The 12,744-nt window shown below is 44.1% G+C and overlaps 1 protein-coding gene across 1 annotated transcript in view; it reads left to right on the top strand.

Moving 5' to 3' along the window:
- The first annotated feature begins 209 nt into the window (after nucleotides 1-209).
- The window catches only part of PTGFRN (prostaglandin F2 receptor inhibitor), a 72,200-nt gene continuing 59,665 nt past the window's right edge, over nucleotides 210-12,744 (top strand). Inside the window, exon 1 of the mRNA XM_086752963.1 lies at nucleotides 210-276. Within this exon, the coding sequence (XP_086609089.1) occupies nucleotides 210-276 (67 nt within the window). The remainder of the gene's footprint in view (nucleotides 277-12,744) is intronic.

The raw sequence follows: 12,744 nt of genomic DNA on the forward strand, positions 1-12,744 counted from the left end.
CGCGCGGGGGCGGGCGCTGGGGAAAGTTTGTCTCTGTGGTTGGCTGCGCCGCGCGGCGCGGCCGGTCGGGGCGGGCGGGCGGCTCCGTGCGCTGGCAGGGCAGCGGGAGGCGAGCGGTCGGCCGAGGGAGCGCCCTGCCGCCGGTCCCCGGGGTGAGGCGGGCGTGTGCGTGCGTCGGGAGAGAGGCACCGGCGTATCGCCCTGCCAGCATGGGGCACCGCGGGGAGAGGGCGTCCCGCCTGCCTCTCCTCCTCTTCCTGCTGCTGCTGCTGCTCGGTGAGCCCGGGGGGTGCGCGACCGGGGTCAGCGTGGGGGGAGGTCGGGCTGAGCTCGGCCGCAGGTAGGGAGAGAGGGCCGGGCCCGTGGGCGCGGGCCCTTCGGCGGGGAGGAGCCCCCCGCCCGCCCTGCCGTGCCCGCCTGAGGCGCGGCGGAACCCGGCCCCGCGGGGCGGCGGGCGTCGGGCCGCGCCGCCTGCCCGCGCCTTTCCCCGGGCGGCCGTCGCTGCCTTCGCCCTCTCCCGGCCCACCCGCGGGCGTTAACGGCCGGCGCAGCCCTGACGGCGCCGCAGCTCCCCCTCGCCCCCCGCTGCTCCGAGGGCCGGGGTGCGGGTTGCTGCCGGGTTTCTCCCCAAAACTTTAAGGGGCCGCCTCAGAGCGGCAATGGGGTGGGTGGGAATGTTGCTTGGCGGGGTTCCCCGCTGCGTGGGGTTTCCACAGGCAGCCGGGGGTAAGGTGAGGGCGTGGGGGTAGTCGCCCTGTGCGTGGGCTGTGGCTGCTCGGGGGTGGAAATTCACCTCTCGGAGGGGCGAAGTGACTCCCTCTTTAGGGCCGAGGGGGGTGATCTTCCCCAGCCCTGTTCCACGCGGGAAACTGCAGGAGGGCTCCCCCCTCCCAAACCCTGCGTGCCGGCAGCAGAAACCCGGGCTTCCCGGGAACGCAGGTGGGGTAGGGGAAGCGCCCTCCCCGCCCGGCTCTCGGGGTTTGCAGGCTCTGCCCTGGAGTTCTCCTGCCGACAGATAACGGGTAATTGTGCAGCTGGTGTTTTATGCCTTGTTCACATAATTGCGTAGCTGTTGTTAGCTTAACGTGTGCCATTGTCCCTTACCGGTGTCGCTGCCAGGCAGGCAGCGTGCAGAAATAAAGACTGTTCACTCTCCAGGCAAAAAACGGTGGCTGGTGGGGTTGTTTCTGTGTTGTGTTTTGGTTTTGCTGTTTTTGCAAAGCAGTACTGGACTTGTAGCATTGTTGCTAACAGTGTTACTGAAGTAGTTGGTGAGTTTAACTGGAAAACAAGAAGATTCTTCCTGTAAGGCAGTTATGTGTAGTACTTAAGCGGTTCTGTGTCAGCTCTGTGCAGTCCCAAGTACTTCAGGTGCTGGTGGACGAGCGTGCCCTGCGCATTACTACGTGCAGTTCTTGATTCAGAGCGCTTGACTAATTGCTGGTAGTAAGTGGGAGCGTTTCCCAGATTTGGGGTGGAAGGAGTGAGTAACTAAACAGTGCCCCAGCCCCACTTCTTTAAACAAAACTATTTGCTGACTTAGTTTGTGCTTGTGCTTTTGACATTGCTGTGACTAGTTCTTTTATTTTTTTTTTATTTTTTTTTATTTTTAAGTCTGCCAGAGCACTTTCCTCATGGTTTGGCTGTTGAATCTTTCATGGCCAGGTCTGTAAGCAGGTAGTTGCAGTTGAAAGGTCACCTTCTTAAACCTGGTCTCATCCTGGTCTCTTTCCTGAGGCTGCTTGCAGGCACTGAGGCAACTGGGGCAGAGGGGTGTCTGTCTGCAAGTCAAGACCCTACCACTCAAAGGTGTTCTCCACTCTGTTTTCTCTTACTTGCAGCTGAAGTTCGTAATCTTGTTTGCCTTTACAATATAGGCATTTTTTTTTCCAGCTGAGAAAACAATGAAGGACTGGAGAGAACACCTTTAGTAGTTTTGTTTAGAAACAGAAAGGGAATAATTTTTTTTTGAGAATGGTTTAGTAAGACAAGCGGAAAATGAGAGCTCCCAGATAAAGTACTAAAGGTCATGAAGCAAAAAGTAAAAACTATTAAGGATGACATGCAACAGCAAAATTGTTTCCTTCTTAATTCCAGATGAAATAATTATAATAACTTAAAATGTACATGCGCAGATATGGGGTCACTGTGCATGAATGTGCTGAGTTTGAGTTACCTTTTGGGGATTTTTTTTCTTTTTTTTTTTTTAATTGGAATGATGCTGTTGAAATTGAAAGTGCTTTTGTGTGCAGGGAAAAAAAAAAACAAACCCTGATCTTTTCAGTATTACTTGTGGTGTGTGCTGCGGTGTGGCTATCTTCTAATACCATTACTTGGTAGCTTCTATGAGATACTCCAAATGTTAAAAGGTTGTGAAGGTGCTCTTTCTCTTGCTCTGGATGGGAAAAGTATGCTCCTGTGAACACGTGTTTTCTAGCAGCTCTTTACTAGACAAGCAGGTTGGGCTTTTTGGTTAACTAATGTGCTGCAAGTGTTGAGGAATTCTCGTATAAGCCAGGTAGAGGGAAGGAGCTGAAGCATAGAAGAGTTCATCCCTTGTGTGTACTTAGACTTGATTGTTTTGTTCAGATCTTTATGAAATAACCGAGCAAAGGATGTAAATGGCTGAAGTATTTGTCTGTAACAAATAATGTTTTCTCATCCTTTCTTCTGGATCCAGTACAGTTGTAATTACTTGCCAGTGTTGGTAAGGAGATCATGGATCCTGAGATTAAGGCCTGATCTGGTGTCTCTCTTTTCTTCCCTTGTTTGGTGTGGTTAGATCATGAGAAGAGAGGGCAGCATTAGGGCATTTTGAACTGCCTTTGCCTGCTTTATGTGTGATTTCATTCTGCAGTCAATCTGCCTAATCAACCTGTGAAATGCTCTGGAAACCAAAACATCCCTCCTAGGACAAGGCATCCAAAAAACAAAACAGGTATCTCATGGTTCCCAGGGCTCAGACTGTAATGTAAATAGTAAGCCTAGCAGCTCCTGGATATCTCCCAGCCCCCGGGGAATCTCCCCGATTCTTGTTTGAGATTCAAGGTAAGAATTTCACTGTATCTGAAAAAAGCTGGTTTTTTTTGTTTAAGTGCTCTGAGGCTTGAAGAGAGAAGGCACTCAGTAGATCTTGAGGGAAAACTATTGATGATGAGTTTCCCAGAGATGGCCTTTTTCTTACTACCATTTAGACCTGTATGACACTCACTGTCCGCTATGATGAAAGTCAGTTCCAGCATGCCAGATCCCCGGGAGCCTTGTGTATACGTGAATAGAGTTGTTTCCTACAACTTGTATCTGAAATTCTTTGTTGTTTTTTTTTTTTTGTTGTGTGTGGGGTTTTTTGTTTTTTTTTTTTTTTTTTCCCCTGAGAAGCTACAACGATTAGTCATTTGAATCAAGGTTTTAATTCAAGCTCTGCAACAGAAAGCTTTTGGTAATTAGTGTGAGTTATTGTGATCATGAGCTTCAAGGAAAAGCATGCCTTAATCTTTCCCTGCGTGTGTAGCTCAAGTGAAGGCATTAGAAAATGAGAGTGCCTCAAGGTTTAGGGCAGGGAGACAATGTCAGGATGATTGCCCACAGAGCATTCAAGGTGTGTTAGAGAGGAATCTGCTTCCTTTTCCCTTGCTGGTGCTTGCTCACCGGCTGGTGAGCTCAGGGCTGCTGCTGGAAGAAGGCAGGATCCGATCCTCACTGGTACTTGGAGAAGGAGCCGGCAGCTAGGCCTGCCTATCTGTTGTAGCTTTAGAGGTGGTTATAAAGGCTCCTAGAGGGGAAATACCAACAAGCCTGTCCTGGTCTTAGCAGCTGCAGGGTGCGAAGGCAGTAGGAGCACGTAGTGAGTGTTGGAACGGAGTTGGTGAGGCACTGGAGGGCAGGTGGTGTTGCTGAGGCGGAAGTGCTTTCCCTGTGGTTTTGCCATGCTGATGTCTTTTCTTAGTGTGTAGACTCTGGGAAGATGTGGGAACCAAAGGGGAAGCAGTGTAGCGAGTGTTTTTTCCTTTACATTGTATGGGTTGGCAAATGATCGCTTAGTCACCTGTTCTGGTTACCTTGTGTTTTCGTATGTTCCTGTCCAGGGCTGTTTTTTTAGGGAGTCCAGGTGCTTTTTCTGAAATTCTTCGACCTTGTTCTCCGGGTTTCTCGATTGCTACGTTTCAACACAGCAACAGCTTGCTCTCTTTAGGTAGCCTCTGTTGTGTTTGGCTCCAATCCCTGAACTGAGGTATGAACCTGCTTGAACAAGATTTGAAGCAAGCAGTAGGGGTCATTTAAAAATGCAACCACATGCTTGATTAGAGGGGGATGTACTTAAGAAATAATATATATCCACCTATCTTGCTATATAAACAAACATTCAGGGACATTTGAGACTTCAGCTTTCACATCTAATAAATTTATGGGCTGATTTGGTTTTATGTGATTGTTTTTTCAGTTTTTTTTGTTTTGTTTTGTTTTTGTTTTTTAACCCAGTCTCCATAATCCTTGTAAAACGCTTACCTGCAAAACAGACCCGTATATTTTCTTAGTAGGGAAATGGTTACATATCTCAATAAGATATTTCTGAAAAGTGAATATGTCAATTGTCTGGTTTTAGATGCTTTTCACTGATATTTGTGTGTGAAGTTCTGTGTTTTAGAAGGAAGGGAAATGAACATGCTACCTGAAAGTGTGAATTCTTTCCGATTATGTATAGGAGTCAATCACTTAAAGTTGGAAAGAACTTGAGGAAAACATTACTAATATGACCTGGGTCTAAGTAGATGTTGTGTCAGTGTCTGTCAAGGTCTCTAGTATTTTAGAAAGAAATATATTGGAGTGTAAAGTAGGAATCTGTATCAGAATGCAAATAAAAAAATATTTTTATTACTTTAATTTTTACCTTTAACTGGAGATGTTGCAGTTTCCTCCCAGGCCCCTTCTAGATGTCCTGCTTTCTTAGACAATCTGCAGTAGTAAGTGATAAAGTCTGTTTTCTGGAGACCTGTAAGATAAAATTGTCTAGGGGATACCAATATTTCAATTTGTGTCCAAGAATAATAAGCAGTTTCCTGCATGACTCTAGTTTCTAACCTGAACAAGATACCTCCAAACTGGATCGTACAAGAGAGGGAGACACTGTAACACAAGCAATTTTTGTCTGGATTGTTAATATCTCCTGCCCCAAAGAAGGAATAAGATACTTAGCTCTCCAAGTGTGGTTTTTTTTTTTTTTTTTTTCTGTCAGTTGATTCTTTAGAAAACCTCAAATTGTAGCTTTCTTCCAAGGCTTGAATGCCTGCTGAGAAGTGCTTTAAAAATAATGATATAAACTTTTAATACACCTTATGCATTAGGTTTTGCAAAGGACAAAGGTATATAGTCAGTTTCAGACCAAACTCATTTTGGGATCGGATGATCTAAAAAAATAGCTGCTCAGATACCAAAAGCCTTGGATAATGATGTTTCAGATCATCAGCATATCTAAAATAAGGTAAGAAGCAAGACAGAAATTATGGAACTTTAAAAAGTTTCTTAGTCTTTGGAGTTTCATATCAGAAACTGGCTTATTCATTTACGTGTAAGCTTTCATAATTGTGAAGCATAACTGATTTCTTCTAACTGAAGTCTGAGACAGAGAAAAATATGGTAATTCTTTTTTTTTTTTCCTTTCTTTTCCTCTGGAGTTGGAAGAGGTTTCAAATCTGGTTTTCCAGTGGAAACCATTCTTAACTTTAACCATGACATTCTGACTAATTTTAAAGTGAGCTAGCTAGAAGGTAGAACCATTGTTTCTAAATGCCTTTGGATCTTGTAAAGTTTTAAAGCAGTATGGTAATGCTGATTTGAGTCAGTGTAATTGCTGTGGGGACTGCTTGACACTTGTGGTAGTGTTGTAGTTAGTGCTCCTTTTCATTACACTAGATGAGGCAAGTTGCAGGGAAAGCCTTATATGACAGGGTCTGAAGAAGCAGCCTGGAGAACAATGTCTTTTGTATGCAGAGATGGCAAAATACTGCTGCAGAAATATGAAGAATTGCTGAAGCAAGCTGAAGTATTTCACTAGTGATAATCTCTGTGGCCAGATGGAATTTGCACGGATGCTCTAAAGAATCTGAACTGTTAGCTGAGCTATGGGAAGAATAGGCAAGTAAGACACCAAGTCCTGGACAGAATTTCCTCTAAAAAAGGATACGAGGATGATTTTTGGAATTAATTGACTTGTGAACTTCAGGAATGAGATCTAATTAAAGACTGGAGCTCCCAGGCAAGCTGTCACAGCTGCTGGTAGGCAGGGCTGCCAGCAATGCCTGCAGTGTATCTGCTTGATACTTTGTGTTATAAGGGTCATCTCTTAAATCGTTTTATTATTCTGCAAGACTTTAGACATTTATGTTGAAATTTTCTGGGGTGTATGTCTACCATAAGTTGACTTTTTTTTTTTTCCTAGGAGATACACCTTTCAAACTTTGCAAAAAAAAAAAAAAACCCTCCAGTGTTTCCAACTGTTACATTTGGGGAAAGGAGTGAGGAGAAGAAAGGGAGAATAAGCCTTTTATTTATTTAATTAATTCCAAGTTTATTTAAGTTTATTTATTTTAAAATTCTTGCATATTTTCTGGTCAATTCTAGCTCCCCACTCTTGAACAAATAATAATCTCAGTTTAGCAACTGAGAAGTTCTAGCACCTCTGTGCCTTAGAGGAAGAGCTGGGAGTTTGGCTGGAGAGTTAACTTTGCATCAAGAATGTGGTTTTTGCTGTTCTTATGAAAAATGTCCAAATTTGGCCACATTGTAAGACTTGGAAAAGCATCAGTTTGTAGGGAATTAGTCTCCAGTCTCTAGAGAAAGCACTCTGTCATTGCTTTTAAGGTGTCAAAGTATTACAGCTGGAATTGGGAGTGGAGAAGTGGAAGCCTACTTTTTATTCCTGTTTCAGACTTCCATAAATGTGTTGTGAAATACTTTTTTTTTTTTTTTTTTTCTCTTTCTTTCTTTCTTTCTTTCTCTCTGCTCTATCTGCCAAATTAGCCAGTGCTGGAGCAACATGCTGGTCTGTGGATTGCTGATCATATCTACTGTGAGAGTCTACTGTTTGTAGCACACAAAGTATATATATCATCTTTTTTATCTGTGGCTTTAAAAAAAAAAATCAATGTAAACTTTATGTGCAGTTTTTAACTTTTGTTCTTTGGCATCAGTTTTCTCAGGCTTTTTCCCAGGTATCCTCATTGTCCTTTACTTCATGCTGGCTGTAAAACAGCTCTGGCTGCTATAGTTGCTCTCAAAAAAAAAAAAAAAAGTAAAGAACTTATGCCACTCTCTGTTTTAAGGCTTGATTAGTCTGGGCTTGCCTTTCTGCCGACTTTCTTAAAGATGTGGTTTAGCTATGCTGCTTAGTACTTGCTTCATGACTGCGATTTACATGCTTTCATGTTTTTTGAGTCACACTTTTTTCTTGCTGTATCAGTGGCCATTAAAGAGTTTGGTGGAACCACCACTGGGGATCATGTTGGCTAGCAAGAGTGCAGTTTTGACAAAAGCTAGCGCTGCTTAGGTTTGTCAGTCTCAAAAAGAATAATTGCCAGTGTAAAGGACTTTGTTTGCGTGCGTGTTCCGCTGTTACCTCCAACTGCAGAGCTGTAGCATCATGTTTCAGTCAGTCTTTGATGCAATGTGGCTGTGGGGAATCTTTGAGCAGGCTGTAATGGCATTGTTCTCCTACATGCATTAAAATGATAGTTGCAGGAGAGGCATCCACAGGGACCTCTGCCAGCTTCTTATTGATGTGTTCAGTTTCATCTATTGACACACTACCCTTCATTATTACACAGTGAATCCTGTGGCAGTGGAATTTGCTATTAAATCTGCCCTGCAAAAGAGAGTTGGCAGGAGCTGCTTTAAAAGCAGCGTGACCCCTGCGTTTGCAAAGAATAGCTTCTAAATACCAAACAGATGCTGAACCAATAGAGAATGCTTCCTAAATTTTCAGGGTACCAAACATAATAATTTTGAGAAAAATTCAGGATTCACATAACTTGTGAATAACCATTTAAGTTCAATACCCTTTTGTCCAGAAATGTGTGTTTAATCAGTACATGTGTTCATTTGTGCTTGAATACAGCAAGGAACACTGAGGTGAAAATAGGCAATTATTTGTTAATAGAAACAGCTAGAATGAGCAGTGAGATGTTAGTCTGTCTGTGCTCTAATACTCTTCTGAGTACTAGAGAGTGGGAGAGGTGATGCATCTTCTTTTGCCATTGCCACAAACCATTTTGTGCTTGCAGAGCACGACCCATAATATTTACCCAGATGTTACAACCTCCACCATCTCCCAAAAGAAGCATTATGTTCTTTAGAGGCCCAGTGACATACTGTGTGTTGGGAGGTGGTGTCAGTGGATGGAATTTTTGTCTATGTATGTAGTGTGCTTGTTCATACTCAATTCATATGGAGATTTAAATTAATGCAGAGTAATAAGTCTATTGCATCAACCTTGTTTCCCTTTGATCTCAGGGTTTGGTTCTAGACAAGGTGTGCTGTACCTTTTGGCTTAGAGAGCTTAAGTGCTTGGAGCAGGCTTCATCAGTGAGAAAATAAAGAGCTTGACAGCTTATCAGAGGTAAAATCAGTCTGTCATTGTCTGGAGGTGGGAGGTAGCAAGGTAAGCCTGCATCTCATGTCTGTCACAAAGCAGGGTTGAATGGACACTAAAGCTATTGACTAAGCCCTGGTTGCTGGCAACTGTATTGATAGACACCTGTCAATAGCTGCAAAGCCGCTGATGCCCCTAGGTTTGTGGATTTATTTATTAAAAAAAAAAAAGTTGAGAAAATAGCATATATAGCCAGGAGTCAATGGGCACAGAAGCGTGGCTGTTGCTAAAAATTAGAGGCGAGGGAAGGACGGTGAGGAGAGAATACTGGAGCAGGACGCACTTCCCAGAGAGAAAGGGAAGTGAGGGAACAGCTTGTTTAAAATGGAAGAATGAGTTAAAGGTGTGTCTGCATGAGATGGTGGTGTTTGTGCAGTTATCACCAAAAACTAACCTTGATTAAAAACCACAAGTTTCTCTTGTTTTTCTCTTGAAATACTCTAGTTTTCTAATCAAAGTTTTCTACTCACCACTGGCAGGTAAATGGACTATCTAATTGTAGACTCCTGCAGAGTTTAAAACAAGGACTAAAGTGTGATGCATGTGGCTGCACAGTGTGCTGTGGCCCCTGAATTGATGCTGGTGTCTCCTTTTTGAGTCTGAAAAGGAGGGCTGAGGAGAAGGCCGCAGTACTGTGAATAGAGTTACTGGGTGGGGATGTCCTTCCAAAATAGCTGGAGAACAAATGGGACTTCAGATGGCACCCTTGTTCCTGCTGATGACCAGAGGGTGCGGGAGGTCTACCTGTTCCAGATTTTGCCTCATAAACCTGTAAGGATCGATGGAGATAGGCTACTTAGGAAGAAGCTGTTAAAGGTGATTTAAAGTATTTCTCACTGACCCTCCTTTTGGTGTGAGCAATCTGCTTTTGGTTTGTGTGTATATAGAGAGAAAAGCTGTAGAGAGACACTTAGCCCTTTGTGTGTCTGGGCAAAGACTAGTAACCTACAGATGGATGCAGGGCAGATGCACTGGGCACTTCTGTACCCAGACTTGTAAGGTGGGTCCTTTCCTTGCTTTAACAATTCCTGCCCAGAATGAGAAACTAGTTCCCTTACAGTGCTTTAATGGAACATGCATATGCCATCAAAGTAATGTGCTGGCTTCTCTTTCTTCTGTATTTTCTTCTTTGGTTGCACTTTTGGTATTGAGTGAGAACTTGCTTTGCATATGTGGGTTTGGCCAAAGTCCAGTGTGAGTACTGTTCTCAGATGAGTGACAGTCTGGAGTCAGCAGTAATCCTCCAGTGTCAGGGTTGCCTTGTTGCTGTAGGATGTTGCTTACAGTCCAAAGTGGGACTTTGGTCAAGTGACTGATAAGTACACAGATGTTTCTTGGAATTAAAGCCCTGCAACTGAGGTTTCCACCTTGGAGGAAGCTGCTAACATGAAACATCCTGTGACTGCCACTTGTGCTGACACAATGTGCTCAGAGAGGCTGTTTGCTGAGGAGGTGGTCAGTCACAGAGCTACAGGGTGAGCCTTGAAGATGGGCAGGTTGTGCATGGAGGTGTGAGGATGTTTGGGGGTTTTGGCAGGAAGGAGATGAGCACAAGCTGCAGATTCTGCAAATGGCATGGTGATGAAGAACACTTCATGCTGATGATTTTTTCATCTTGGCCTGGGGGCATAAGGTCTTTTTTGACCTCAGGTTCACAAGCAGAGGGGGTGGGTAAAAAGAAAAAAAAAAAGGCACCTGGGGTACCTTGATGTGAGGAGAGGGGGCTATGAGCTCATAGAAAATCTAGCTAGACCTCCTTAGGACCCTTTCCTTAGGACCTGTGTGCATTAAACATGTTGAAGGCCTGTTGAGAAGACTGATTGTAGGTTAGGTATTCTTTCCCCATACCTCTGTGCTCAGATGTCAAAACTCTCAAGTTGGCAGGGTTAATGCGATAGACAACTTTGAGCCTGAAGCCTTGTGCTGATCATCGGAGGACAAAGACACCTGATATAAGGGCCCACATTGTGAATTGGTGGTGAAGGACAGCTAATCTCAGGGAGTTTGGTAATGTGAAGCTAGAGCTTTCTGCTTTGGAGTGTGTGGGTATGAATCCAGCCTTGTGGCTACCTTTTGCTGGGCCTGTGTAAAATGAATTACTGGGTTTGCTTCAGTTGAGTGAACATACATCTGCTGGCCTGAGCAAAATAGCAATAGGTACAGGGTGGCGTTCTAGTCAACAGGGTTGCTCCCTGAACAAGGCTGAGAGAGCTCGCTACCCAGTTCCTGATACAAAACAGCCAGATGCGTGTTGGCTGTGGCTGACACATGCACATGGAGGCTGTCCAGGGGGCAGCACTCTTTGCCCTGTTCTTGCCAATTTTGTTTGCATGAGTGAGCGAAGAACTTTGGCCTTCAAAGTTATTTGAGTGCTTCTCAGTACTACTTAACATTACTGCTTCCTTCTGCACCTTCCCATCAATTGTTTTTACACACATAAATTTGAAAGGCTCATGAATGATGATTGCTTTCAGTACATAGAGCCAAGGAGATTTTTAACTTGTGGTAATTAGTGCCCTATCTTTAAGACCTCCATGTAGTCCTGGATGTATGCCACCAGATTATGACAGGAAATATCTTGCTGATTGTTCCTATCTTTTTAGCAAGACCCATAAGTTCCTCACAGGCAATTGCATGTACCCACTGTCCTGTCATTTGATAGAAAACTTGCCCCTGAATGTTACATTTACCCTGTTTAAAACAGATCTCTATTCCTTCCTCAGAGGCAGTAGCGTGTATGGGTAAGTCATGCTGGGTTTGGACACTTACTCTCTAAAGATGTGAAAAATGGAGCAAGTATGGCTACCTATGTTCTTGTTCTGTTGTGACATTCTTTGGAGATGGCAGGTTCGGACATAGAGTGTAGCTTGGATGGTTGGTGGAAGCTCGCAGGGATCTGTGGCTCTGCTTCAGTATCCTCCACTGCAGGAGCCTGAGACTGTCCTAGCTAGTCTGCCTGTACTGAGGTGGTTCTCCTTTCTTGAGAAAGATGGCATGCATGCTTTGTATCGAAATAGATAAAGGGCAGTGAATCCCTGCTGGGAAAGTTGAATAGCACTCATTTAGACAGAATTCTGCTTATCTGCTGGTATGTATTGTTGGCATTTTTAGAATAGTGGAATCTCTCTTACTCTCTTTCAGAACATCTGTTTCTGTGCATGAAGTCATCTTTTGCCTGCCTTTTTTTCCTCCATTTGAATCCTTTTCTGCCTAAACAGTCTTATCTGCAGCATTAGAAGTACGAATGCCAGCAAGGATTTTGTCAGGTCATCTTGAGTGTTTTGTTCTGCGGGCAAGTCACTATGAGTAGAAGTACTGAAGCGTATACTTCTCTTAGGGCAGAGCTGTGAGAGGCTGGGGGACTTGAGCTGAGTTCAAGCTCGTTGATGCAGGATGATAGCAAAGGTGTAACAGTGCATGTGACATTTTAGAGGTTCCTCACTGCATCTGTCCAAGAAGGACCTGTATGCCGTCTATTTTGACTGTATCAGCTGGTCTAACGAAAGATCTTTAAAGAATATTGCCTTAGACTACTGTAGTTATGTAAATACTGCTACTAGATTATATAGTTATTCTGTGACTTGAAGTTGTAATTCTGATTATTTTTGCCAAATGTGTGCTGAATTCTTTGTTGTGTGGAAGCTCCTGTTACAAATCCCAAGTAATAATCAAACTGGAGTTTAAAACCAAGTAAGCTCTTGTGGTGGGTTGACCCTGACTGGATGCCAGGTGCCCACCAAAGCTTCTTTATCACTCCCCCTCCTCGGCTGGACAGGGGACAGAAAGTAGAGTGAAAGGCTTGTGGGTCATGATAAGGACAGGGAGAGATCACTCACCAATTACTGTCATGGGCAAAACAGACTCTACTTGGGGAAATTAGTTTAGTTTCCTACCAATCAAATCAGAGTAGGATAATGATAAATAAAATCAAGTCTTAAAACACCTTCCCCTCACCCCTCCTTTCTTCCCAGGCTTAACTTTACTCCCAATTTCTCTATCTCCCCCTTCAAGCAGCGCAGGGAGACGGAGAATGGGGGTTGTGGTCAGTTCATCACATATTGTTTTTGCTTATCTTTCCCCCTCAGGGGGAGGACTCCTCA

Source organism: Chlamydotis macqueenii, chromosome 1, assembly GCF_036417535.1.
Source record: "Chlamydotis macqueenii isolate bChlMac1 chromosome 1, bChlMac1.mat, whole genome shotgun sequence".
Lineage (NCBI taxonomy): Eukaryota > Metazoa > Chordata > Aves > Otidiformes > Otididae > Chlamydotis > Chlamydotis macqueenii.